At 39.0% G+C, this 27,277-nt stretch overlaps 1 protein-coding gene across 1 annotated transcript in view; it reads left to right on the top strand.

Moving 5' to 3' along the window:
* The window catches only part of WIF1 (Wnt inhibitory factor 1), a 78,892-nt gene extending 54,982 nt beyond the window's left edge, over positions 1–23,910 (top strand). The window contains exons 4-10 of the mRNA XM_090275638.1: positions 4,725–4,865; positions 5,818–5,913; positions 8,822–8,917; positions 13,231–13,326; positions 19,286–19,381; positions 19,884–19,979; positions 23,059–23,910. Coding sequence (XP_090131764.1) covers positions 4,725–4,865; positions 5,818–5,913; positions 8,822–8,917; positions 13,231–13,326; positions 19,286–19,381; positions 19,884–19,979; positions 23,059–23,180 — 743 coding nt within the window. The 3' untranslated portion in view covers positions 23,181–23,910. The remainder of the gene's footprint in view (positions 1–4,724; positions 4,866–5,817; positions 5,914–8,821; positions 8,918–13,230; positions 13,327–19,285; positions 19,382–19,883; positions 19,980–23,058) is intronic.
* The last annotated feature ends 3,367 nt before the right edge of the window (positions 23,911–27,277 follow it).

The raw sequence follows: 27,277 nt of genomic DNA, 5'->3' as shown, positions 1-27,277 counted from the left end.
ACATCTGAATATATGCACAAATTTAGTAATTGTTCTTAACTGAAGTCCCCATAAATATAATAACAGAGTTTTTGATATTTAATATTAAAAATGTTTTGAAAGTTGACAGTACAGGTAAACAGAAATGAAGAGTTTGCTTACAAACTCTTTCAAACCAAGATTCTGAAAATGAAAATAAAACTTAAAAGCATTTTTAAAAGAATTAAGTGAGCTGCAAAGTGGAGGCTGAGTAAGGTCCAGGAAAAAAATACACCTGGAATAAAATAGTTTGGATGATGACATGAGATGAGGAAGATTCTAAAAGTTCTACCTTTAAGTATCTTTTCAGATTCTTCCATCTTTTTATACCTCAGGGCAATTACTGGCCTACCATCCATGCAAAGGATTCATGAGAACAGGCTTGATTAGAAGGAACCAGTGAGCTAAAGCTAGTTTTTAAATTATATTTTATTGATTATGCTATTACAGTTATCCCAATGTTTTCCCCCTTTGCCCTTCTCCATACGGCACTCCCCACTACCTCAGGCAATTCCCCACACCATAGTTCATGTCCATGGGCCATGCCTACTACTTCTTTGGCTACTCCATTTCCAACACTGTATTTTACATCCCCATGGCTATTCTGTAACTACCTATTTGCACTTCTTAATCCCCTTGCCTCTTCAACCATTCCCTTACACACCCTCCAAACTGGTAACCATCAAAACGTTTTCCGTGTCCATGATTCTGTATCTGTTTTTGTTTGCTTAGTTTGTTTTTTAGATTCAATTGTTGATAGATATGTACTTGTTGCCATTTTATCGTTCATAGTTTTGGTCTTCTTCTTTTTCTTAAATAAGTCCCTTTAACATTTTGTATAGTAATGGTTTGGTGATGATGAACTCCTTTAGTTTTCTCTTGTCTGGGAAGCTCTTTATCTGCCTTTCAATTCTAAATGATATCTTTGTTGGGTAGAGCAATCTTGGCTGTAGGTCCCTGCTTTTCATGACTTTGAATATTTCTTGCTAGTTTCTTCTTGCCTCTAAAGTTTCTTTTGACAGTCTTATGGGAACTCCCCTTTAGGGAACTAACTGTGTTCCTCTTGCTGCTTTTAAGACTCTCTATTTATCTTTAACCTTTGGCATTTTAATTATGATGTATCTTGGAGTGGGCCTCTTTGCATCCATCTTGTTTAGGACTCTCCTGGACTTGCATGTCTATTTCCTTCACCAAATTAGGGAACTTTCCTTCCATTATTTTTTTCAAATAGATTTCCAATTTCTTGCTCTTTCTCTTCTCCTTCTGACACCCCTATGATGCATGTTTCAGAGGCTGCTTACACTATCCTTGTGTTTTAGATTCTTTTGCTTCTTCTTCTGATTGTCTTTTGCTTCCTTATGTTCCAAATCATTGATTTGATTCTTGGCTTCATCCCCTCTACTGTTGTTTCCCTGTAAATTGTTGTTTATTTCAATTAGTGTATCCTTCATTTCTGAGTGGCTCTTTTTTATGCTGTTGAGGTCCTCACTAAGTTCCTCGAGCATCCTGATCACCAGTGTTTTGAGCTCTGAATCTGATAGATTGCTTATCTCCATTTTGTTTAGTTCTTTTTCTGCAGTTTTGATGTGTTCTTTCATTTGGGCCATGTTTCTTTGTCTCCTCATTTTGGCACACACACACACCCACCCACCTCATGTTTGTTTCTATGTATTAGGTAGAGCTGCTGTGACTCCCTGTCTGGCCTAATGTAGTAGGTGTTCTGTAGGTTCCAGTGGCACAGCCTTACCTATGACCCAAGCTGGGTACTTGAGGTACACCCTTTGTTGGGCTGAGTACACCCTCCTCTTGTATTTGGTTGCTCTTGGCAGATCAATGGGAGGGATTTACCCAGGCCAGTCAGCTTCAAGGGATGGCTGTGACCACTGATCACCAAGCTCTGCCCTTCTTGGAGGATCAGCTGTGTAAGGCAGGATGGTGGTGCACCAGCATGGTCTGTAGTTGTCCACTGGGTGTATAGCCTCTTCAGTGTCTCAGGTGGTGCAGGCCAAGGTCAGTCCCCATCTGTGTTTTGCTTAGGGCCCATCCTGCCTAAGCTATAAAGCAATATGAGATAGCTGCTTCTTGTACTGGGCTTGGAGGTTCCCAGGCAAAGCCAAGCTGTGATTCTAGGTTGGTTGCTGCTAATGACAGGCCTGGGTCCCTTAGCAAGTGGTATGGGGGGCTGGGGATCACTGAGGCTGGCTGTTGCTTTTTTGAGAGGCTTTAGGAAGTTGTGAAACATGAGCCAAAACCAGCGATTCATATTGAAAAGAAGTTTGGGTGGGCCCATGAATTGGGTAGGACATAGTCTCTGGGGATCTCCAGGGTAGGGCAAACAGTATTAGCTAGGTCGATGGAGTCTCAGATATGGCACCTGCCTTCCAGCTCTGTGGCTCTGTGTTGGGAAGGTTCAGAAAAGGGGCAATGGCCCACATTTCTGTCTGGGAGAAAGCTGTCCTTCAATTCTTGCCTTGATGCCAGACACTTCACTTTCTCCCTGAATGCCACTGGTGTCCTTCAAGTTGCTACCGCAGTGCTGGAGCTCAGAGGGAGTGAGTCTGATTAAGTCCTTTTGTGGGTTCTTTAAGAGGAACTGCTTGGGACTCCAGCAATTTCTTCCACTGACTAATCCCCACTGATTTTTTCAGCCATAAGGAGTTATGGGGGCTTATTTCCTGGCACTGGAACCCTGGGCTGGGGGCCCTGGTGTGGGGCTGGGACTCCTCACTCCCAAGGTATCCCACCCACGTGTGGATGTGGGACCAGCCAGTTCCATGTCTCTGCCTCTCCTACCAATCTGGATGTCTGTGGTTTCTTTAAGTCCATAGTTGTCAGACTTCATTCAACTTGATTTGTGATGTTCCAGAGTTATGGTGGTTCTATATTTTACTTGTAATTTTGATGTGCTTGTGTGAGGAGGTGAGCCATGTTTACCTATGCTGCTATCTAGTTTTTGGTGAGGAAAGATTTGACTTTGAGTGGCAGGCACACAATGCAATATACAGATGACATGTCATAGAATTGTACACTTGAAACCTATATAATATTTTGTTAAACAATGTCACCCCAATAAATTTAATTAAAAATAATAATAATCAAGCAAACCAAAAAAGATTCGTGTGAAAGATAAATAAAATTTTATAATTGAACAAAGTCAAAATTATGGAAGATTTAACAGTTGAAAGAAGATAAATAAAATTTTATAATTGAACAAAGTCAAAATTATGGAAGATTTAACAGTTGAAAGAAGTTATTCGTCAGCTCCTTTGCTTGTTCCTGAAATGGAAATCCCTACAATGGATTTTTGTGTTTTGTATGTTGGATTTTTCATATATAAGACTTCATTGAACTAAGCTTTCAATAGGGATGATTTTACTTTGGAACTTCAGACACAACTTTGGTTTTCTCTCTTTTTATTTCTGTTTAAATATCTGTATATACTTTCCATTATTTAATTGATTATTTGCAATGCCAACATCTTAAGATTCAGGAGAACTGGAAATCCATGTTATTTTGAGACTGGCACAGTAACGAACACTGACAATGCCAAAACCTTGAGAGGAGTTTTTGGTTGCCAAAGCACGTTAAGAAGATTGTATGACCAGTTTGTGTGCAAAGCCTTATGGAAAAGAGCAGACAAATTTCCAGCACATTATTTCTTATAAGCCTAGAGGAAAGGTTTATGAAAACTCTAAAGGAAATGCATTTTTCTTGGCTTGGTATAATTTTCTTAAAGTTGGCAGTAACTATTACCTGCTATACAAAAACAAAATGAAGCAAAATTTCATGTGTATACCTATTAACAATATTTCTTCCTATTTGTAAGGAAGAAATAAAGTCTATCAGATCAGCCAGATCAGTCCCAGCAGACATGTTGTGATAATCAAATGGATTTTAGAAATGTACATAACCAGCCTCTCAGCCAATGACTTAAGCCAATGTCAACCCAATGACATAGATATTCCACAATTTCTCGCCCTGTCTGTACAGCAGCATTGTTAGTTCCTAAGTCAACACATACACCCCCAAGTGATTGCTAGACTCACAAAATAGAAGTGGCCTCCTCTTTAGGAACCTAAACCATTACATACAAGTCTATCATGATATTATTTCAGCACATCAAACTCTCTTCTAGATCACCAAGATATGGACACTTCTTAATATTAACAAATAGCCTGAGAAAATATTAACTTCATTAACTTAGTCCAATGATTGCAGTCTAGTCTGAGTTACAGATTATTTCCAAAACAACTCTTATGTCACTTTCAAGCACAGAGTAAAAATAAACTAGTGGGCTTTATTTAATGGATTCTGAAATGTTGACTTTTAGGTGTTTTTGGATTGTATAGAGGCTGGTAAGGATGTCCACAAAGTTTCTTCCCCTAATTAATTAATCTATGTTGCATATTTGTACCTTTAATTTGCAGAGAAAATATTTTCAAGATAGTGCAAGCCAGATTACAAATAAAATACCCCCAATTCCATGTTGGTAGGGTAATTCATTCTTTCTCTACCCAGCATCAAGTACAAGTTCTGTGGAGAATGCCCAGGTGATCAAAATATACTCCCTACTCTGATGGATGTACACGAATGTCAAATAATAAGATGTGAACATTGTTGCTTTGTTCTTTGTCTCTCTTACTAAGATTTCTGTAACACTGGAATGGACTAGGTAAACTGCTTGTCAATACTTTCTTTTTCTTTAGTTGTCCAAGTTGGTTTCCCATGCCTTGGAAAACAAGATGGAGTGGCAGCATTTGAAGTGAATGTGATTGTAATGAATTCTGAAGGCAACACCATCCTACAGACACCTCAAAATGCTATTTTCTTTAAAACATGTCAACAAGGTAATCAGTGATGGTAATTCAAGAGAAAGCTTATAAGGCTTCCAGGTGAGATTTGGGTTAACAATTATAGGTAGGTAAGTAGGTAGGTAGGTAGATAAATATTTGTATAATTATAATCACACTAATGGGAAGGGACAGTGATAAACACAAGGGTCAGTAACAGGACTAAGAAAGACTTTCTCTGCTTTGACCCCACTCACAATTTTAGGAACTCTAATACCTCTTTTCAAATGCCCTGTCTTCTACCTCCCTCCTCCCCCTCCTCCAACATATATCTTTGGGATTCTCCAAGGGTATTTGACCTATGGTCATGAATTTTCCCCCTCTTCTTTTTCTGGGTCCTCATAGCAAGGTTGGCAATCATTACCAGCAACTGCCACCTATGAAGACAAGACTCCCCACAATCTGCCCAAAGCTTGGTGCTGCTGACCTCCATGGATGATGGGATGCCACCATCATGCTGGGCAAGGGCACCTCACCACCACACCCCGAAGCCCATTTAAGTATGAAGGCCTGGCTCCTTTCCCATCCTGATGTAAGCTTTTCCAGCATAGAATTAAGCTCTGGGAGCTTTCAGTGCTGTACAGATGTACCAAGAGGTCATTCTATCCTGTGACAGCAAATATTGAAATACTGTCAATCATTCTATTCTAGATGAATTTACGGAGGTACAGTAGATTGACAGGTAGAGATGAAGGCAAAATAAGCCTTGCTTTGCCTTCCATGAGCCTCCTACTCTTGGAAGTAAGATTGAGAGCTGCAAAATCTTACTCTGAAGAAGACGGAGCAAAGTACAAGTGGTACAGAGAGAAAGTGGTAGAAGTATCCATATGCAATAAATTATGATCACTGGTGCACTGGGGGAAAATGACCACTACCTCTTCAGGCTTGCTATAATTCATCCAACAGGATTTCAAAGATGCCCATTTAATCTTGTTTCTCTTCAATGAAGCTGAATGCCCAGGAGGGTGCCGAAATGGAGGGTTTTGTAACGAAAGACGTGTGTGTGAGTGTCCTGATGGATTCTACGGACCTCACTGTGAGAAAGGTAAAGACAGCTTCCTTGCTTGCTCCCTAATGAAATGGATGTCATACAGGAGCCCTGCATGTATTTTTTTAAAGTATATTTTATTGATTATGTTGTTACAGTAGTCTCAATTTTTTCCCCTTTGCTCCCCTCTGTCCAGTACTCCCCTTCTCCCAGCAACCCCAGCCCCCTTAGTTCATGTCCATGGGTTGTGCATATAAGTTCTTTGGCTTCACCCTTACTGATATTATTCTTAACATCCCCCTGTCTATTTTGTACCAACAAATTATGCTTCTTAGTCTCTGCACCATATCTCCATTTCTCCCCCTACCCCCTCCCAGCTGATAACCCTCCAAATGATCCCCATACCTATGATTCTGTTGCTACTCTGGTTTGCTTAGCTGGATTTTGCTTTTATTTTTTAGATTCAGTTGTTGATAGTTGTGAGTTTGTTGTCATTTTAGGGTTCATAGTTTTGATCTTCTTTTTCTTAAGTAAGTCCCTTTGACATTTCATATAATAATGGCTTGGTGATGATGAACTCCTTTAGCTTTACCTTGTCTGGAAAGCACTTCATCTACTTTTCCATTCCAATATTCATGTGTACAAATAGTTAATGATAGTTATACATTAGCTTGCTGGATAGAGTAATCCTGGTTGCAGGTTGCCTTTCATCACATTGAATACTGCTTGCTAGTCCCTTCCTGCCTGCAAAGTGTCCTCTGAGAACTCAGCTGATGGTCCTATAGGCACCCCCCTGTAAGCAACTCTCTGCCTCTCTTTTGCTGCCCTCAGGACTCTCTCTTTATCTTTCACCTTTGGCATCTCAATCATGATGCATCCTGGCGTGGTCCCCTCTGGGTCCAGCTCGCTTGGGACCCTCTGTGCTTCCCACACCTGTATGTCCATCTCTTTCACAAAATTTTGGAAGTTGTCCTCATTTTTTTTCAATTCTTGCTTCCTTGTTCTGCACTGGTTGACTTTTTCTTCCTTATGTTCCAAATCATTGATTTGAACATTGGTTTCCTTCCATTCACCATTGGTTTTGTGTGGATTTTCCTTTGTTTCACTTAGCATAGCCTTCACTTCTTCTCTTATGCATTTGCCATACCCAAGCATATCTGTCAAGCCTATGAGCATCTTTACCACCAGTGTTTTGAATTCTGTGTCTGTTAGGTTGTCTATCTCCTCATATGTGAAGTTGGCTATCTCCTTCTTGCTTAGTTCTCTCATTGGAACCTTGATCCATTCCCCCTTTTGGGCTATACTTCTCTGTCTCCCCATTCTGACAGGCTCCTGTGTTTGTTTGCCTCCGCGTCCCAGGTAGAGCTGTCGCTCCTATTATGTTGTAAGGGGCGGAGCCTTAAGGATTCATCAGTACAGGGAAACCTGCTTCACCACATGGGGGAGGGGTCCAAGATGGAACAATGCTGCTTGCCCAGCACTCGTCCCTTTTCCAGGCACTTCTCCCACCTCTGCACCAGACTGGCACCCCTCTAGCTGTTGCCCTGGCCGTCATTCCCAGAGTGAGTGGGTCTGCCGATGTTCTAGGACCATGGGGGCTGTTTAAACAAGCAAACTCTGCTGAGAGACCAGCATTTTCTGCCTCCACCCCAACCCCCATTGGTCTGCACAGTCAGAAGCCATGAGGCTTGATTTTCCCCAGTGTTGGGAGGATGAGCTGCTAGATCCGGTGAGGAGTTGGGAATGCTCCCCCAGTGTGCCTCCTGACTTTAAAATGTATGACTGCACTTACTGCCGGCCTGATGCTGCTGCTGCTGCTGCTTCCACCACACCACATCCTCTCTGCCCCAGTTCTGCCCCTCCTACCTGTCTGAATGAGTATTTCTTCTTTATATCTTTGTTTGCTGGACTTCCATGCAATTTCATTTTTCTGGAACCTCTGGTTGTTTCTAGTTTTGAGGTAGTAGTTGTATTTCTTCTTAGTTGTGGAGGGAGATGCAGCATATCTGTCTATGCCTCCATCTTGGCTGGAAGTCTCCCTGCATGTATTTTTAACAAATTCCCTGAAATTATTTTTCTGGTCACATTATAAGGATTCCAAAATCTTTAAAGAGCTATTGGAAGGTATCTCTTCTAGCGGTGGGTTTCTGTTAAATCCAAATATGTTGTGACAGGGTCGGAGAACCTTGACACAGTGTCTACATTTTTTGTGGCCATCCTCCCCCCAAATATTAATTATTATGTGCACTATGATTGGACATAATCTTATAAAAGTCTTTAAGTTTTTTTCCCTTCTAGTTAAATAGTGTTTCAAAAGCTAGTATTATGATTGATTTGAAAGTTTCTACCTGCAATTAAAAGTAGTTTAGTTCACAATCAAGTCTACACCTAAGTTATGAAGTTGCTATAGGGAATGAATATAGAGGATGAATATCATTTGCATAGTGAGTATATCCATTTTAGTGAAATCACTATTAAGGAAATTATATAAAGAAAAGAGATAAACAAGAACATATGTATTAACCACAAAGTACTTAAATACCAAGAGCTTATTTGACCAAAATAATGAAAATATTTTTCATCTTCAAGAAGGATTTTTCTTGTTTGCATTTATTTTGGAATTAAAAGATCAAGAAAACAACAGGAAAAATTATTTATGGTCTTAAGACCACATCTTAGTTGAAATGATAATTCTGGGCAAATTTTGATCAGCCATTCAGATGGGAAAATTTCAAAATTTTCTTCTATTAAATTGGTTAAAAAAGAGTCTGATATGAAAAAATAGTCTGATTTATAGCACAAAAATAATTTTTAATATAGAGAACTTGCATCTCTAAAGAGTGACCATTTTTTTATCAACCACAAATCTTGAAAATGTAGGCCTGTTATATTACTGACATTTCTAAAGTGCTCCTGTTCTAAAACCCTATTTGACCTTAATCAGAGCTCTCTCTCTCCCTACTAGCCCTTTGTACACCACGATGTATGAATGGCGGGCTTTGTGTTACTCCTGGTTTCTGCATTTGCCCACCTGGATTCTATGGAGTCAATTGTGATAAAGGTAACAGTTTTTTTAAAGGACAGAGTTCTTTTTGCTTTCTAAATGTTTGATAAAAGGCATTTATTTAATACATCATCACTCTTCATAACAACAGCGCTGTAAACAGGGCGTGTCACTTAGCTGGCTGCTGTAATAACTTTAACCACAACTCATAGTGTAGCTTAACACAGTAGTTTATTTTCACTCACAGATTTCTCCTGTGCAGGAATACCTGGTCAGTGGGCAGGGCAGCTTTTCTCCATGCAATGACTCAGGGACACAGGTGCCTTCCGTCTATGGTCCTGTCTAGAGCTTTGGAGCTCTTTGCATCCAGCCAATAAGCAGAGAAAGGGAGATAGGAGTAGGCACTGCTTAAAAACAAAACAAACACAAACAAGCTCAGAAGTGACCCACAAAATTTCCACACCTATTTTATAGGTAGCAGTTAACCCCATGGCTAATTCCCTGGCTGTACAGCTGCCTTCCACTGAAAACTTTTTGGGAAGGGAGCCTGTATTTATGTGAGCAACTAGCTTTCCCTGCCACATGGGTTTTGGTATGTCCTAATCAGTTTTATGGGTGAACTTCTAAGACAGAAATGAAACAATCTGCTCCAAATGGCCTGACCTAGAAGTTCACTGACCCCCAACTCAATGCTTTGTTTATAGATCACATAAACCCTGAGAGATCGGGTTCCTCCTTCCTATAGTGCAGCATCATCACCAGACTTTACTCTTGGAAAGTAGGTTCAAACTTGGCCCTAAACTACTGCTGAATGATTCATACTCTTTACAAGATATCTGTCTATTTTTCCAGGTTCACATATTTTATGGAAAAAAATTAAATAATGTCCTGTACAGTGTATTCATTGAATGAAGTTGTCCTTGTGTCAAAAATGCTAATTGTATAAGAAGAGCACTATTTTTTAAAACAAATATAGACTTGAAATAAAATGAGTGCTATTTTTGAGAAATGTCTTTTTAGTGATAATGCAATTAGCACCAATTAAGATTGGAATGAGCAGCTTTTTTAAAAAAGGAAAAGCTAAAGGAAAGCGCCCTTTGCGTGAATCAGGATAATAATTTTGGTTACCTGCTATTATCTGATATAGAGTACTTTCATACAATTATCTGATTTTATTCTCAACAGCCTTTTGAGATACGTAGTTTTATCCATCACATTCCCAGATAAATGAGGTTTATGGAACCTGAGTAGATTGATCCATATTCACATCCTTCACTGTCTATGTTGACACTCAGGTCACCATTTCATGAGTGACACTGGATCTGGGCAAGTAACTTGATCTCTCTGTGGGTCATGATTTTCCCATTTCTAAACTGGAAATGAAGCCATTGACCCCTCATCCCCTACCATGCAGTTAATTGAGATAATATGTGAGACCATCTTGCCTTTAATTTTCAAGAAATCTTGTAAAAGCAGAGCATTGGATAAAAAATAATTTTAAGAATTTGTATTCATAAAGCACTGATGGCACTGATAATAGTTAACAGCCAGTGATTGATATTCTTTATTATGAATCTTTTTTTACTTGTCTATATTTAGCATTCAGCTATTGCAAAATCGGGCACTTCTTGAAGCAGAAATAAATTTATGTTATATGGAAACTATTAGGAAATAAAGCAAATCCTTCAGAGATTTGGATGTAGAATTCAAGTGTTAACAGGTTTAATGCGAACATTTGTGAGGCATGCTTACGTAGATATGGCTATTACTGGTACAGTTGCACAGTGAAGTGTCAGTTGCACTCTTTTTCTTTCTTTTTTATTTTTTTTAAGATTTTGTTTATTTTTAGAGAGGAGAAGGAAGGGAGAAATAGAGGGAGAGAAACATTGATGTGCGAGGGAAACATTGATCGGTTACCTCTCACATGCCCCCAACTGGGGACCTGGCCCACAACCCAGGCATGTGCCCTGACCAGGAATTGAACCAGCGACCCTTCAGTTCCCAGGCCCGTGCTTAATCCACTGAGCCACACCAGACAGGGCCAATTACACTGGTTTTCTATTGGTGTGGTTTCACAAATGCTACATGATGACTGTTCAGGGAAAATAATCTGAATTCCGGTACACTTTCCACTTGGTAATCTTTTACCTTTTAGATGAAAGATTTCCTCCTTGTTAGATTCCATTAATTTTTAAAATTCTTTTAGAAAGTCTATTGAAATTTTATTTGGTCTCACTGGAGATCTGGGAACATTAAAAACATTTTTTTTACTACCTCAACAAAAAATGTTTTTACTGTCCAGGAGGGAATATGGAGCTTCTGAAAAATGGTTTAATTACTGGCATGGAGCTAGACCTTAGCACTACATATTTAAAGAAATAATAGAGATTAATTTTCATTGGCTCTTGGGACATCTTCACAAACTTCAGAAATGGAGTAGTTAAGCATGGGCCTAGTGTACCCTCAATGCCTGTGAAAGTCACTTAGTGTCTGTGGCTCGCTTTTCTAGTCAAGAATCATCACACAAAGGAAATGTAGAGGAGTGTGGTCAGGAGAGCAAATACTAAGAGTGTGGCCAAATTTTATAACCAGCTTTGTCATATTCTATAACTTTCAAATAACCTCCCAGGTTCACTGAATTCTACATGTTAATAAGGGATGGTGCCCAGAGGGCTATGGCCAAGTGGACACTGATCCTGATGTTTTCACATCTTATTATCCCCAGGAAAAATGGGGACAGGTAGGGAGACAGAACTAACTCACTCACTCTCTCTCTCTCTCTCTCTCTCTCTCTGTCTCTCTCTCCACCCCTAACAATACTAGCACCAAGTAGCAAAGGGGAGACTCAAAGAGCTGGTTCTCCCAAATCCAAATTCTAAATCCTAAATCCTATACCCAAATGCTGCTGCTCCCCACACCCCACATCAGTGGGCTTGATTTTTGCCAAAAATGGCACGTCATTATCTTAAACCGGGAGATACTTGGGATTTGAAACAAAAAGTGTTCTCATTTAAGAGGCATGATATTCATAGAACATTCTACTTGGACTTCTTTTTCACAAAGAAAGCACACACTTATAACTATAGGATTTCCTTTCTGGTTTTCCTACTGGAAGCTTACTTCAGCTTTTGTTCATCTATAGCCAAGTTTGGCCTGTTTTATATAGGACAAGAACACAAAGGACATACAACTGGAATTGCTGAAAATCCAAGCTCTTATTTTTAATCTCTTTTATAGAATGAGCCAACTTGTCTGTTTTTAGTCTTTGCTCCCCCCATCCTTATTTCTGTCCTCCCTCTATTTTAGGTGCCACTGAGCTGCCACATTCCAGAAGTTGACACCAAGGTTTTAGAGTGAATTACACACAGTCCGATTTTTACCTGGATAATCCAGTGAATTGGACTTCCACAATAATATATCCAAGTTCTTCGTCCCTCTGGCTCACTCACTCTGCTGCCACTTCCCTGCCTGTGGGGTCTGACAAAGATCAACAGGCTGTCTTTTTCTGAATATAATTATCTCTTCTTCCGAACATCATAAAAGTCAATTTAAAAATCCTATTACAGAAGATGAATCTCTGCTCTTATTCTGGAAAGTAAAAAAGTTGCTTTCTCCTTTGTCTGATCCTAATACTTAGGACTTTTCCTCTTTTTATCTATTTCAACTTTGAAAATTTTCTCCTTGCAAGTTTTCTCCATTTTCTTCCTCCTTTATTTTAAAAAATGTGGGAGGGTTTCAATGGAGCATCATGTGGAAGTAGGATATTTCTTCCCTCTAGACAGTGTATTTCCCCCTTTCACTATTGCAAACAGTTTTTAAGGCGAATCTGGCTCAAGAATATAAGTGAGAAGCTTTATAAAAGGTCCACTAAGTGACTCCTTAACTGGAGAAGAAGGAGACATGAATTGGGTTTGGGCGGGCTGAAGACTGAACATGCATTGTAGTTCAGAACAAACTTCTTTGAGGGTTAAAAACAATGTTTTAATTTCTAAAAAAAAAAAAAAAAAAAAAATTGGGAATGGGGCTTATAATGATCTCCTTTTTAGGGCATAGATGTTTATAATAAAATTGAAAAGATAATTTTTTCTTACACACTGTGCCTCTTTTCACTAAGAGAGAAACCCCTCGGGTAGGTACTATGTAATGTGTATGGCCTCCTGTTATGTTGTGGGAGTCTGCAAGTGCTCAAGCACTCGCTCTGATTCCTGTATTTGTTAAGTGGTGTCCTTGACTACGTAAGTAAGTGGGTGAGTAGCAGATGCCTCCAAAGTGTCACTTAACTGTAAGTGAAGTTTTTTTTGTTTGTTTGTTTGTTTGTTTTTAGATTTAACCTACTGTCTAATGCAATACCCTGTTATTCATTCTAACAGCAAACTGCTCAACTACCTGCTTTAATGGAGGGACCTGTTTCTACCCTGGAAAGTGTATTTGCCCTCCAGGACTAGAGGGAGAACAGTGTGAAATAAGTGAGTATTGACCTTCTGCATTCTCTTTGATTTGTAGGGACCTTAGAAACTCCATCTAACCCCTTCATTTTATCAATGAGCAACGTGAAGCCCAGAGACAATGAATCACTTGTTTAAGGTCTCAGGCCAGTGGTTTCTTTTCACCAGATTCAGCCCCCATTCGTTTGGCCAAAGGTGGGGCAACGAGAGACAAAGCTCAGCCCAGATGACTCAGAGCAAACACTGACTGAGTTATGTCTGGGTTTGGGCTGTTCAGCCTGTTGTGTTGTTCTTGTTGGTGACTTTGTCCCCTTCTAACTGTGCAGAGCCCATAGTTCCAGCCTAGAAATGTAGACCAGAGCTTTGGGCCAGATGGAATGGAATTGGCTCACTGACCCTCATGCATAGAGACTTCTTTCTCTGCTACTCACTGCCACATTTCCTAAACTATAGACTGAGCCTAGTAACCAATCTAAGAGAAGAGGACAGATTCAAGAAAAAGGAGCAAAAGGGTGCAGAGCAATAAAGAAGAACAAACTATTAGCATCCGCGACATGAAAGAATCACACAGATCTTACATTAAGTAAAAGGAGCTAGACACACAAAAAAAGTGCATACTGCATGATTCCAGTTTTATGAAGTTCAAGAACAGGCAAAACTAATGGATGTGGTAGAAACCAGAATAATGGTTGGGGGCACAAAGGAACTTTATGGGCTGCCAAAAATGCTCTATATCTTGTTTGATGAAGTGCCACGTGAGTGTTTTATTTATGTGGAAAAAAAAAAAGAGCTGTAAACTTAAGATTGGGGCTTGTTATGCCTTCACTATATATTTTTCATGCTCCAATAGAAAAAAAAAATTACATGGGGAATGTGGTAGAGAATCATTGTTTGAGGAATCAAGATATCAAAGTGCTTGTCCTGTCTTTGCCACCTACCACCCATGTGACCCTCAGCAAGTCACTGAAGTTCTGTCTTAAACTCGGAAATGAGCCAACCCAATTCTAGATTGCTTTGTGATCCAGAAGGCAGATAACATCAAAGCTCTGTTCAGGAAGGCGCAGAAGCAGTGTGAGCATGTCTGCTGGGGGTGCGTATCCCTGACTTTCTGGATGTTCTGGAATATGGCGTTTTCATTTCCAGCTATATTATATCTGTAAAACACCACTGTTTGGTATAGCCATAGTTTCTAAAGTTGTAGTGAGTTCAAAATTGAATAATACGGACTTCCTATTTTTAACTTTCAACCTCTAATTTATTTGTGGGTTTTTGTACTTTAATGAGTACTAGATGAAGTAACCATTTTTTATAGAGTTCAAATGAAATACCTCTGTAGTTTCCATAGAACATGTAATTAATTGTCAGGATGTGGTTTCTGCTCTTATTAGTTACCCGATTCTGATAAAGATATCTGTGAACTTAGTCCCCTCAATTTTCTCCCTGTACTTACTCTCAGACTTTGCATAGTTAGTTGCTTCATGTTTATGAAACTTTATGGGCTCATTTCTCTTCATGTAAGTATGTCCTTTCATGCACCAAGGTTTATGACCTTTCCATTGGCAGAGACAGTGTTTTCTATTCCTGTTTTTTTTTTTTTTCTAACCACACCAAAAAATGTGGGCCTTTGAAAGCTCCTGATTATCCCTATCACAAGTTATATCAAATTCTTTTAGGAAATTTTCTGTCCTTGTTACAGGAACCACATTACTAGAAAAATATGGACATGAGTCTTGAGTAGAAAAGTACCACTGGTATGTAATAGAGGCAAAACATTGAATTATGTATTTTTTTAATGAAAACCTGTGCTTTTATAGGATACATCAGAAAATAAAGGAGAAATTTTAAAAGCAAACAAGAGATAACTTCCAACTATAATAACTGCTTTACAATTCTTTGAATTCTGGAATATTCTCTCATGGCTTGACCACTGATGAAACAGTTTCTTGAGCTATATAATACTTATTATTTTATGTATTCTTATTTTTAAATTGAGATCTAATACACATACCATAAAATTTACCATTATAAAGTATACAATTTAGTATATTCACAAAACCATGCAGCACTTCTATCTAAACCAGAACACATCATCACCTCCAAAAGAATCCCTTTAGCAATCACTCATTTCCCTCCCTCAAGACCCTGGAAAACACTAATCTATTTACTCTGTCTTTAGACTTTCCTATTCTGTTTCTAAATTTTCCTACTCCTATCCATATAAGTAGAATTATATAATATATGGCTATCTGTGTCTGACTTCTTTCACTTAGCATGTTTTCAAGGTTCATCCATGTTGTAGCAAATGTCATTGTTTCCTTTTAATTGCTGGATAATATTCCATTGTATGGGTATACCAGCCACATTTTTGTTATCCATTCATCATCTGATGGATATTTGGTTGTTTCCACTTTGGAGCTATTATGAATAATGCTGCTATGAACATTCATGTACAAGCTTTTACATGAACACATATTTTCAGGTCTCTAGGAGTGGAATTGCCAGATCATAAGGTTTAATTTTTATTTTTTTGAGGAACTGTCAAACTGTTTTCCCAAAAGACTACCATTTTACATTCCCACCAGTAATGCACAAGGGTTCCAATTATTCTACATCCTTGCCAACACTTATTTATTGTCTTTTTGAATGAAAATATGTATTTTGATGTTATTTATATATATTTTTTCTGACCTCTAGTAGGATTGATGTCTTCTCAAACTTCATTCTGACTTGATTATGAGGTACACTTGTAGATTAACAAATAAGACCATGATTAGAGGTTATCTGGATGTAATTTACATTTATTCTTATTTAAGGTTCAGAAACTTCCCCAAAATTTTTAATGAACCTTCAATTTAAAAGACCACACAAGTTATTTCTAGTCTATGGTAATGGATTTTTAAAATAACTTAATGGGTTCTTCTTATTATAAAACTTCTCTGTAAAAAATTTAGAATATCTAATGAAACGATTACAAATCACCCATAATCCTCAGACACATATATAATGGTTTTTGGTACTTACTGTAAACTTTTAAAATCTTTTTTTATGTGAAGCAGAGTAGCAAATTTAAGTTATCCCATAATCCAATGGGGGGAGGAAGTTTAATGTCTTTATTTTGTCATATCTTATCTCATTGTTCTTACTGGCTTATCCACTGGTTATAGTAAAAATGCTAATTGTTTAAGCTTAGTCAAATCTGTTTGCCTTCCTGCAATCCCTGGCCTCTTTTAAGTAACCTCTCAAATTGACTCAGTGTTCCACTGTCTGATGGATAGAATTTGGTTGCAAAATATTTTCAGGAAAAGGAAATGAATATTAAAGGATCTTAGAAGACTATGAATTTTAATACAGTCATATCTTCATGAGATTTTAGCATCATGAGGTTTGCTCTAGGAATGGCCTTCTTACAGTAGCCTGCAGTCACATTTCTGTTGGGTGATAACCAGGAGAGAATGTCTTCCTTCCCGGCTGCAGTGAACCTAAGGGCACTCACTTCCCTCTTGCCAAGAAAATAAAAAGGTTCATGGAGTCAATGAAAAAGGTCTCTCTGCACATCATTCTCTGGTTATCCATTGTCCCTGGTTACCAAGTTTACTTCTCATAGAACATGGGGACATTTGGGCTTACCAAGTATTTCACAATAAGTCCTCTTTCTTTGCTGCCATATAATTATTGTCCCACATCTTGCTTACTTGAAAAACCTCAGGGCATTGCAGAATACTGTGATATGATCCAGTTTTGTGCATATGATGGAGCCAGATTTTTTTAATGCAAATAGAAATTCAGAGTTAGGTACTCCTTTTCTTTAGGTAAGAGTTGGAATTTTGATCAAGTAGTAAATGCTATTTTTTGTATACAAACCTAACAAAAAGGATCCTTTTGGATTTTTAATGGCCAATGAAAAGGTGGTATTCTGTTATAAAGATTGGCTGGTGTGGCTCAGTGGACTGAGCACCGGCCTGTGAACCAAAGGGTCACCAGTTCAATTCCCAGTCAGGGCACATGCCTGAGTTGCAGGACAGGTCCCCAGCTGGGAGCATGTGAGAGGCAACTGCACACTGATGTTCTCTCCCTCTCTTTCTCCCTCCCTTCTCCTTCTTCTAAAAGTAAATAAATAAAATCTTTAAAAATATATACACTAAATGATTATGAAATTACTCAAAAAAAGAAACATTGTGAATTTAGGTTTTAATGTTTGAAATGCAGGATGTGGCAAAATTAAGTTTATAGTTGTTTGTATGGAAAATAATATGATAATTTAAAATTAAAATAAAAAAATTTTATTAGGTGTTCTGGAACACCTCATGCATCAGAAAAATCTAAAGGTCTAATGGCATTCTAGGTTTTTGAGAGGCTCTAATATCTCAATATTAAGTCTATATTGTCTCCATCATGACTAAATGCTGCTTCATTTGATTTATATATGAAAAAAATCCTTCTGAATAAATAAAAAGTAAAGTGTGTTTTTAGCAAAGTGATTTTCATAGTGGAATTCACTTTGTTTATCAAGCATAGTGCTAGCAGTAAAATACATAGTAGTTCACTTCTTTCAAAGCTTTGTTTGACCATAAAAAGAAGAGCTTAGAGACTGAAAGGTGGTTGTTTTAGTATAAAGATTTCATTTCCATTCCTTATGCATTGAGGCCTTTGTAATGAGTATTCTGCTAAAGTGGAAAAGAAAACAATAACAAAAAGAAACATCCAAAATATCCTTCACTACCAAAATCTAATGGCTGTTCACTGTCTTTGCAACATCATTATATCAGTTATAGGATGTGGTTTCAATTCTGCATGAACAAACCTTTCTCTTCCACTTCTTCACACACACACACACACACACACACACACACACAAATCAGCTTTAGGGTGGCAAATTCTAGATTGCAGAGGGAGGACAAGTAGCCTCTGGAGTAAGAAGAGAATTATTATATAGTTTTTACATCTAAGGCCTGATTCCAGCTCTAAAATTCTGTGATTCAAAAATCTGTGAAAACATTAGCAATACTCAGTTGGCATATAGATAAAAGAAAGAATGATATATGATTAGGACCTAAGACATCCCAGAAAAATGCATAGGTGTGGCACTAGGCACCTTTTGTGCCTCCCTTGACATCCTTCTCAGCCAGCCTTTCACTCCAGCCACTGCTGCGACAACCTGTTTTGCACAGGTATAACCTGATTGCACCTCATCTTAGCTGTTCCACAGCTCCTTTGCTTCCCATCCAGGAACTCCTCTGAGTCCTAAAAATATACAGCCTGTACTCACAATTGCAAAATGGAAGCACAAACCATCCCATGGTTTGACCCTTGACCAGTGGGGGACAGGTGCTGAAAAATAAATGTCCACTCTCACTGCTTTTCGGAGGAGTTGAAGGTGCCATCTACAGGGCTCCTCAGAAGGACGCAGCAGGATAGAGCTTGCCTGTCATAGCGATGATCCATCCACAGACATACTTTTGTGTTGACTTTCCCTCCTTCCTTGATTCATTCTTCCCACCCCCCACTTCTGATTCCTAGGATCACTTCCCCAAATAAGCTGTCTGTGTGCAAGCCCTGCTTTCTGGAGAACCCTAGGCTATGGCAGATGTCATCAGGTACAAAGTGACATTCAAAAATAAGAACTCAGAGAAATCATTTACAGGGTCATCATATCTTAGCTTTTAGTATATCTTAAATTACAAATTTTTATGAATAGTTAAAATATTGTTCTGTTCATAAAAAAGTAATGTAAATATAGTATGTGGGCAACACATTTATTATAGAAAATATATATTCAAAATTGTAAGTAAAAATACTAGCCTATTTATTCCAAAAAACACAATTCAAACAGAATCAAAGCCAGATGAGATCTGAAATAAGTGGAAATAACTGCCATTTAATAGCTTTATCCTCCCAAACCTTTGTAATTCCTTTGAAAAATGTAATTACCTCTGAATGAAGCACTGAGTTCCTTGCTTATTTGCATTCTTCTCTGTTTCAGGCAAATGCCCACAACCCTGTAGAAACGGAGGTAAATGCATTGGTAAAAGCAAATGTAAGTGCTCCAAAGGTTACCAAGGAGACCTCTGTTCAAAGCGTAAGTACCCCGAACGCAATCAGTCAGGGTATGGGACAATTAAAGTAGCCACAGTCCTGTAGTACGTAACTGCTGGGCCTACAGCACGTTGCCTATGCATCAGAGTTGACCTTTCTTCACTGACATATATGTTTCATTTATGTAGACCAAAGACGTATGAAATCCACACATGTATAGGAAGTTAGACACATTCACACACACAATGGAACTTTTTAACCCTTAGGAGTTTTCTTAAGGGAAATAAACTTACACTGCTTAGCAGTTTCAGAGTCCTGCCGAGCATCTTTTGTGAATACGAAGCATCAAGCTTAGTTTGAGATCACTCTCAAGACTTTCTTACTAAGTCCCAAGCCAACTTGTAGCTGAAGATTGACTTAGAAAAAAAAATTAGGGGATGAAGCCAAAATGGACACATTCTAAAGAACTGCAAGAAAAACAGCTGTGTAATTCTGTTGAAAAATGAAAGCTCAGGAATCATTCTTTTTGTCTCCTTTGATTCTAGCTGTCTGTGAACCTGGCTGCGGGACACACGGAACCTGCCACGAACCTAACAAGTGCCAATGTCAGGAAGGCTGGCACGGGAGACACTGCAATAAAAGTGAGTGGGAGCCATCTGGGGAGCCAGCCTCTTGTCTGTTCCTTGGCTCCAAAGACTAATGGACAACTTGTAACTCAGCCTGCTTTCCGCTTCATTCAAAGCAACTTCCCTGCCTCTTCTCCCCATGCTTCCTCCTGCTGCCCACACAGTCTAAGCTTTAGAGTGTAAAAAGAATGCATCACTGTGAAATATCACATCTGTAAAACATCACCACAAATATTTTCTAGATTAAATTAGTGAATCAGGTTGATTTGTTAATACAGGGTATTAAATACGAAAGAAATGACAAGTAAAACTGAGATTTTAAGTCAAACGTGGAATTAGTATCTACGTGGCTCTGATTTTATCATTCAAGATTTATCAACTAGCATAGAAAACACGAAGAGTTTTGTTCTTTAAAGTCTTTAAATTGTATGGTATATTATGTTTGAAATGAGTTCTTTTGAGGGAAAGAAAGGGTCTGCAGAGTATGGGAGAGATGCTATGATGGAGTCGCGTTTTTTCAAATTTACTATCAAAAACTAACTAGCTATTGAGGTAATGACTGGCCCATTTTATACACAAAAAGAAACTTGCTAAATGCAACCATTTCATTTTGATTGATATATTCTCTGTGCTAAGCATGAATCTGGACACTGGGGACATATCAATAAACAGACAGAAAAGGCACTGCCTAGTGGAGCCCAGGTTCTAATGGGAGGGACCAGAGGTGGATTAAGGTTGGCTGAGGCCCCGGGTGCAGAAGAAAATATTGGGCCCCTTAAAAAAAAGAGAGAGACAGGGAAAATAAAAATACATGTTATCTATATTTTATGCAGCATAGTAATGAAACCAAACTTAGTGTCATTAGAAAAAAATGTAAAGTTGGGGTTTTGTGGGGCCCTTCAGAAGTCGGGCCCAGGGTGTGTGCCTGGTGCACCTGCTATTAAATCCGCCTCTGGGAAGGACAGTCAATTTGCAAGTGAACCCAAGAACCAAGGCATTTTTGTATGCTGGAAGCTAGGACTCAGTCTCCCAAGCAGGGGTCCACTGTCCACTCTGCTTTGAGGAAAGAGAGACTTCAGTCACACAATATCCTGCAATAACACAAGTCTAGACTGTGTCTATCACAGTGATTTCCAACCTTCTCATCTCATGGCACACATAAACTAATTACTAAAATTCTGCCGCAAATCAAAAATATATTTTTGACAACCCAACAAAATATTAAGACATACGTACCAGGAAACTTTCTTTGGACTAAAAGACCTATAGAAAACTAACCATTTCTAGAGCTATTTTGGAAAAGAGTAAGCCAAACCCTTGTTCTGCCCTCAACTGTATACAAACTGTAAGGCTTGTCCCAGAATCAGAGTACCCTTTTCAGAAGTCCTAGAGGTGAGGTCAGACCTGCATCCTAGAATTCAGTTACAAAGGTCTTCCATGACTCACATCTGGGCCCTGGTGACCACTGAGAGCGATGGGAGGACAGCACGAAGTCCACTGTTCCTGCTGACACTCCTGGTCACTCTTCCAAAAAGAAGGCAAGTTAGGGGCCATCACAGAAGACGGATCAGCAATTGAGACAGGTGTGCCAACCCCAGATAGCATCCCCACTTGCAGACTATGCTGCTGAAAGTTCTCTCATGAGTGTACTTCCTTCAGGTCAAGGCGTTGCATGTCAAGAAGATGCCTGTGCTTGGTTAAAATGCAAACATGTTTTCTGAGAGAGGCCACCCAGCCATTTTGTACATTAACTAAGGGGATCAGGCTGAGAAAATGAGGTTTATTGTGACTAGAGGGAGGTAACAAGGAAGCTCTAAGGCATAGAGTTCTTCTATGAACAGACTCCCATGGGCAACACGTTGGGAGGTCCCAGGCACCCAGACATCTCAGTGGCAAGGAGGATACTGGAGACAGACTTCTCTGCTAGGCTCACCCTCACCAGCAGGGAGGTTTGGGCTGCATGGGTGGCAGGGCGAACGGCAGGGTAGGGATTTACTCTAGCATATTGTTGGCTCATGTTTTGGCTATTCCATGAGCTACTAGCCTACATACTGACAATTCAAAGAAACACATTCAGGCACAAAGTATTCTGTTCCCCGTACTTACGTAATGGCATGCTTGCATTTAAAAACCACAAGGAACAAATGAATGCAAACTTGACTCTAATGCACAGGAAGACAGAGAACAATGTGATTGCTGTCTTGGATCAGTTTTAGGAAATCAATAGAAATGAGTCCGTGTCCCAAGTACCTCCAAAAGCTCAAAAGTAGGAGAAAGGGAGGTCTCAAGTTGTGTAACTCTGTGCTACGCTCTACTTAACAAAAACTGAGCTAGAAATAGATAGATGCCCACCTTGACTAAACTCACAAATCCTCATTGATAAGGAGTCATTTCAAACCATAACCTTTTTTTAATATGTACAACAGAAGTCCTTAATCCTTACAAAATTCCTATTTTGGCTAAGTGCAATAGCCACACCCTGTCCGGTGGTCTACATCAGGGGTTCCCAGCCTTCCTCCTCCCTGTCCATGGACACGGTTGGCATTACTGCCAGAGCTCTGCCTCCTGCCTCCCCACCCTCAACCCCCAACCCCAGTCTGTGGAAAAATTGTCTTCCACAAAACGGGTCCCTGTGCCAAAAAGTTTGGGGATTGCTGGTCTCTATGAAGAGTGGAGGTTGTTATATTGAAAAGTATAATCAAGGCTAGTTTTTGTAATGCAATGAGAAGGACCAATCACCAAATCCTCTGCAAAAGTATCCCTACATTCAGACCTCAGTGCTGGCTCCTCACCAGCCCTTAGGTGGAGAATATCCTTCCATTCAATCGCATTCAGCCAAACTTTGCATCAGGAGTTTCTGCATAGCCAAAATACATGGTGAGGCAGATATCCCATGGACTTAGCAAAATAGGTTTCTTTTAACAGAGATTTTTGAACCTGTAACATCTCTTCCAAGGGGTAGCTTTTTGTGGTTGCTGTGGTCTTTCACTTTGGGTTGAAAAGGGAAAATGGATTTCATTTGAATGGTTAATAATGAATCTGAAGAGCCTGTTTTTGTAGTTGCTTTTCTTTTAAGCTGTGAATAATTTTGCAGGGTATGGAGCCAGCCTCATGCATGCCCCGAGGCCAGCAGGCACCCAGCTCAGGCAGCACACGCCTTCACCTAAAAAGGCCGAGGAGCGGCAGGATCCACCTGAATCCAATTATATCTGGTGAACTCCGACATCTGAAACGTTTTAAGTTACACCAAGTTCATAGCCTTTGTTAACCTTTCATGTGTTGAATGTTCAAATAATGTTCATTACAGTTAAGAATACTGGCCTGAATTTTATTAGCTTCATTATAAATCATTGGGCTGATATTTACTCTTCCTTTTAAGTTTTCTAAGTATGTCTGCAGCATGATGGTATAGATTTTCTTGTTTCAGTGCTTTGGGACAGTCTTTATATTATGGCAGTTGATCAGGTTAAAATTTTGTCTTTTCAGGGTGTAGTTGGCAGGCAGTCTCCAAAATCACAATGCATTCATGGTGTCGAAGGGCTGGGGGTATATCAGAGAAGGTAAATGGAATGAATAAGCATAAATCACAAGGGTTTGGATCAACCAGTTAGTTGTGCTGAAGTTGTAGCATTTCAAATTTTATTGTCATGTATTTAGACATTTGTCACATTTTTTAATTGCCCTTATTTTTAAACTCTCAGTACATTTGACCTTACTATGATTCCAGAGAATTCACTATTAAGAAAAAGAAAGAAAGAAAGAACACTGTGGTGGTGGCATTTAAACAATATAATATATTGTAAACAAAATAAAATAGGGAATATAATGTATGAACTTTTGGCATTGGCTTGAAGCAATATAATATATTGTAAACAAAACACAGCTCTTACATAATAAACATTTTATACTGTTTGTATGTATAAAATAAAGGTGCTGCTTTAGTTTTCAGAGTGTTGTACGCAGTGGTCTTTGCATGTGCTATGTGGAGAAAATAAAGTTGGTTGCAGTCAAGTGGTGGTTGAAACCGCAGCACCCTTAAAAAGAGAAGCTATTCCACTGTCAGACACTGTCCTAGCTCTGCAGCTTCATCTCTCCTTCCCAGCTCTGTCTTCATGGCAGCCACACCACACAGCACCGTGTTGTCACTGCTGGTAACACTCCTATTTGTCCGCTCTCAGCTTAGTTGTGATTTCTTTCATGTCTTCTCTAACCAGAATGTGTCACATATCCCATTCATGGAAGATTTTCTAAAGGTGTCAGAATGTCGCAAATGAAAAGTGCTATCATTTATTAAAAACCTATTGATTCCCACAAACATTATGTGTTATCTTACAACCCTATGAGACAGGTATAATTGTGCACGTTTACAGACAAGAAAACTGAGTCGTGGTGACATGAAGCAATTTACCCAAGATCATACATGATAGGATATGGCTTCAAATAATAGGGACAAGCCCTGGCGGGTGCGGCTCAGTACACTGAGCGCCAGCCTGCAAACCGAAAGATCACTGGTTTGATTCACAGTCAGGGCACATGCCTGGGTTACAGGCCAGGTCTCCAGTTGGGGGCATGTAAAAAGCAACTGTTCGAAGTATCTCTTGTTTCCCTCTCTTCTTTTCTTCCCTTCTCTCTAAAAATAAATAAATAAAATCTTTGAAATAAAAGGATCCTTGCTTTAAAAAAGAAAAGAAAAAAAAGGGACAGGTTTCAATCCATGAAGCCTTATGCTCTGCAGTTCTTTCTCCTTCCTTTTTCTCAGCAAATACAGCAGAAAAAAAAAACCCTCCACAAATCCTAGGTAGCCACCTTCAAACCTATTTTATTCTTCTCATTCTCCTAAGGGAATGTGAACTTTATTATATAGGTATTCTAAAGTCTACAAGTTTTCCCATGTTAGGGAGTAGCAATGATCAGTTGTGTGAATTAGGGAAGTGAATATGGGAGAGGCTGGAAGCAGAGTGAACACACCTTGTTATGGTGCTAGACCTTGACAGTCTTTGTCCTCTAACTAGCCAGAGCCCAGAGTGTCAGCCTGTGGTCACACAGAGCTTGCAAAGCAGACCAGGAGCCAGGGAGCTTACCTTGGGATCCTAACCTAAGAACCAACTTTTTTACTTGAGACTTTTAAGTAAAAATCCAATTGCATAATAATGGAAATCTAAGTGGCAGAAAGTTAAATTTGGGGATAGGATGATAATAATGATAATAATAGCTAACATTTATATAGTGCTTAGTTTAAGCACCTGCATTAACTCATAGATGAAAAAATAGAATGGCGGGAAGTTAGACTGGAGGTAGTGTGACAAACTGCAATAGGCCAGGTTGATCATCCCCACACCATTCTGATTGTGTACCCCATTACAAATATTTGAACACATAATCTTATGTATATATGAATATTATTTATTTACATATGTAACTACCAATACATGCATTATAAAAGCCAGGAATGTTAAAAGGAAGAAATAAAAATATAAAAAGCTCTAATATTTTCTTCACTTACCTGAAACATGGTTTTGCATACACCCTGGAGTACACACACACCATAGGGAACCTCAGGTAAAGGGGAGAGGTAATAGAATCTGAAATGACTTTACTGTCAGAGAGGAAAGTTTGGAGTCAAAGAGATTTCAAATCTAAGCAGGGGTCTAGATGACCGATTGAGTACAGGAGTTAAATAGAGGAGTTTGGATAGTGATGCTAATGCCTGAGAAGGAACAAGTGTGGGTTTCCAGAGATGTTGAATTTAAAATAAGTTTAGGACATCTTGGTGGAGAATGCCTTGGAAATATAGTTAGGAGCTTAGGCCAACAATTTATTAAGTATTAGTTATATCATAAATGAATAATACTAATTATATGTTGAATTACTTTTAATAATACACACACACACATATAATAGCTTTGGTGAAGTGCAGTACGATTTGCTTGTGTTTTGTTGTGTTTTCAGATTCCATACATAGTGAACCTCCCTTGTTGTTTACCTATGTATATGTGTATTTGTATAAGAATACATCCTTTACTCTTTGGCAAATTGATTGAGCATGTCATCCCTCCCCTCCCACCATAACCATGTGTATTATGAGTTTTCATCCAAGATATACCTGTGGTTACTTTGTCAATTTATGTAGAATCACAACAGTGGAGGTCAGTTCTTGAAATGAAGGCCACTAATCTGGGGTATGAAATAATTGTTGTTATGTATATAAAGTTACCACAGGAAACGATGAAGGGGAGGAATAGGAAGGAGGAGGAGGAAAATATTTATATAAAATACCTCTAGCCCTGGCTGGGCAAAGTTTGTTGGAGCGTATTCCCGTACACCAAAAGGTTGCAGGTTCCATTCCAAGTCAGGGCGCATACCTAGATTGGAGGTTCTAGCCCCAGTTGGGGTGCATACAGGAGGCAACCGATCATTGTTTCTCTCTCACATAGATGGCTCTCTCTCTCTCTCTTTCAAATCAATAAAGAACATATCCTCAGGTGAGAATCAAAAAATTTTTTAAAAAAAACCTCGAAACAATAACTTAAAAGTTAAAGTAGTAAGGAGTGAAGGCAGTCTGAAAAGATGTATACCAATTGGCTAGATAAAATATGTAGGAAAAATGAGCTTAAAGGAAATATGGGTTAAACCATAAAATGGGTCTGGGAGGGAATCCTGCACACTTGGGCAAGGTGAACCATATATTTAGCTCTAAGCTCTGCTCCAGCCACCTCAAATAGGAAACCATAAACACAAAAACTAACTAGCTGGTCAGGAGAATTTAAATTATACAAAAAAACTTACATTTGGGCTAAATCAAGACGTACAGTTCTTTGGGAAAGCTACTTCTGGGCATCCCTTCCATTTGAAAGTTTTTAAAATATCTCTTCCATGTTTATTTATAAAGGAGTACATGAATGAATAAGAGGGTTGTTGTTGTTGTTGTTTTTGTTGTTTTTAAAAAGGTGGCTGACAGAGTTCAGCTTCTCACCTACCATCTCAATTTGTCTCTGACTCAAAAATTCTGTGCCCCACCCAGCAAACAGAAACTCTCTGGTTAAATCCAGCCAAACTACGAAGAGGGAAATTCATTAAGCATATTGTTGCTTGAGCATGCTCCTTGAAATTCTTAACACCTCCCCAAGTGGCTTCTCAGAGTATTCCCTTCAACCATATGCAGTACTCCTTCCTTTTTTTATTTTTAAGCCTTTATTTATTTTTTTTCGAGAGGGCGGTGTGAGAGAGGAAGAGAAACATCTTGACACAAGCCCTAACCAGGGACTAGACTCACAACCTGGGCATGTGCCCTGATTGGGAATAGAACCTATGAC

Source organism: Furipterus horrens, unplaced genomic scaffold (assembly GCF_987537825.1).
Source record: "Furipterus horrens unplaced genomic scaffold, mFurHor1.1.pri manual_scaffold_4, whole genome shotgun sequence".
NCBI classification, from domain to species: Eukaryota; Metazoa; Chordata; class Mammalia; order Chiroptera; family Furipteridae; genus Furipterus; species Furipterus horrens.
The sequence above is the reverse complement of the archived record's forward strand: the minus strand, read 5'-3'. Positions and strand labels throughout refer to the sequence as shown.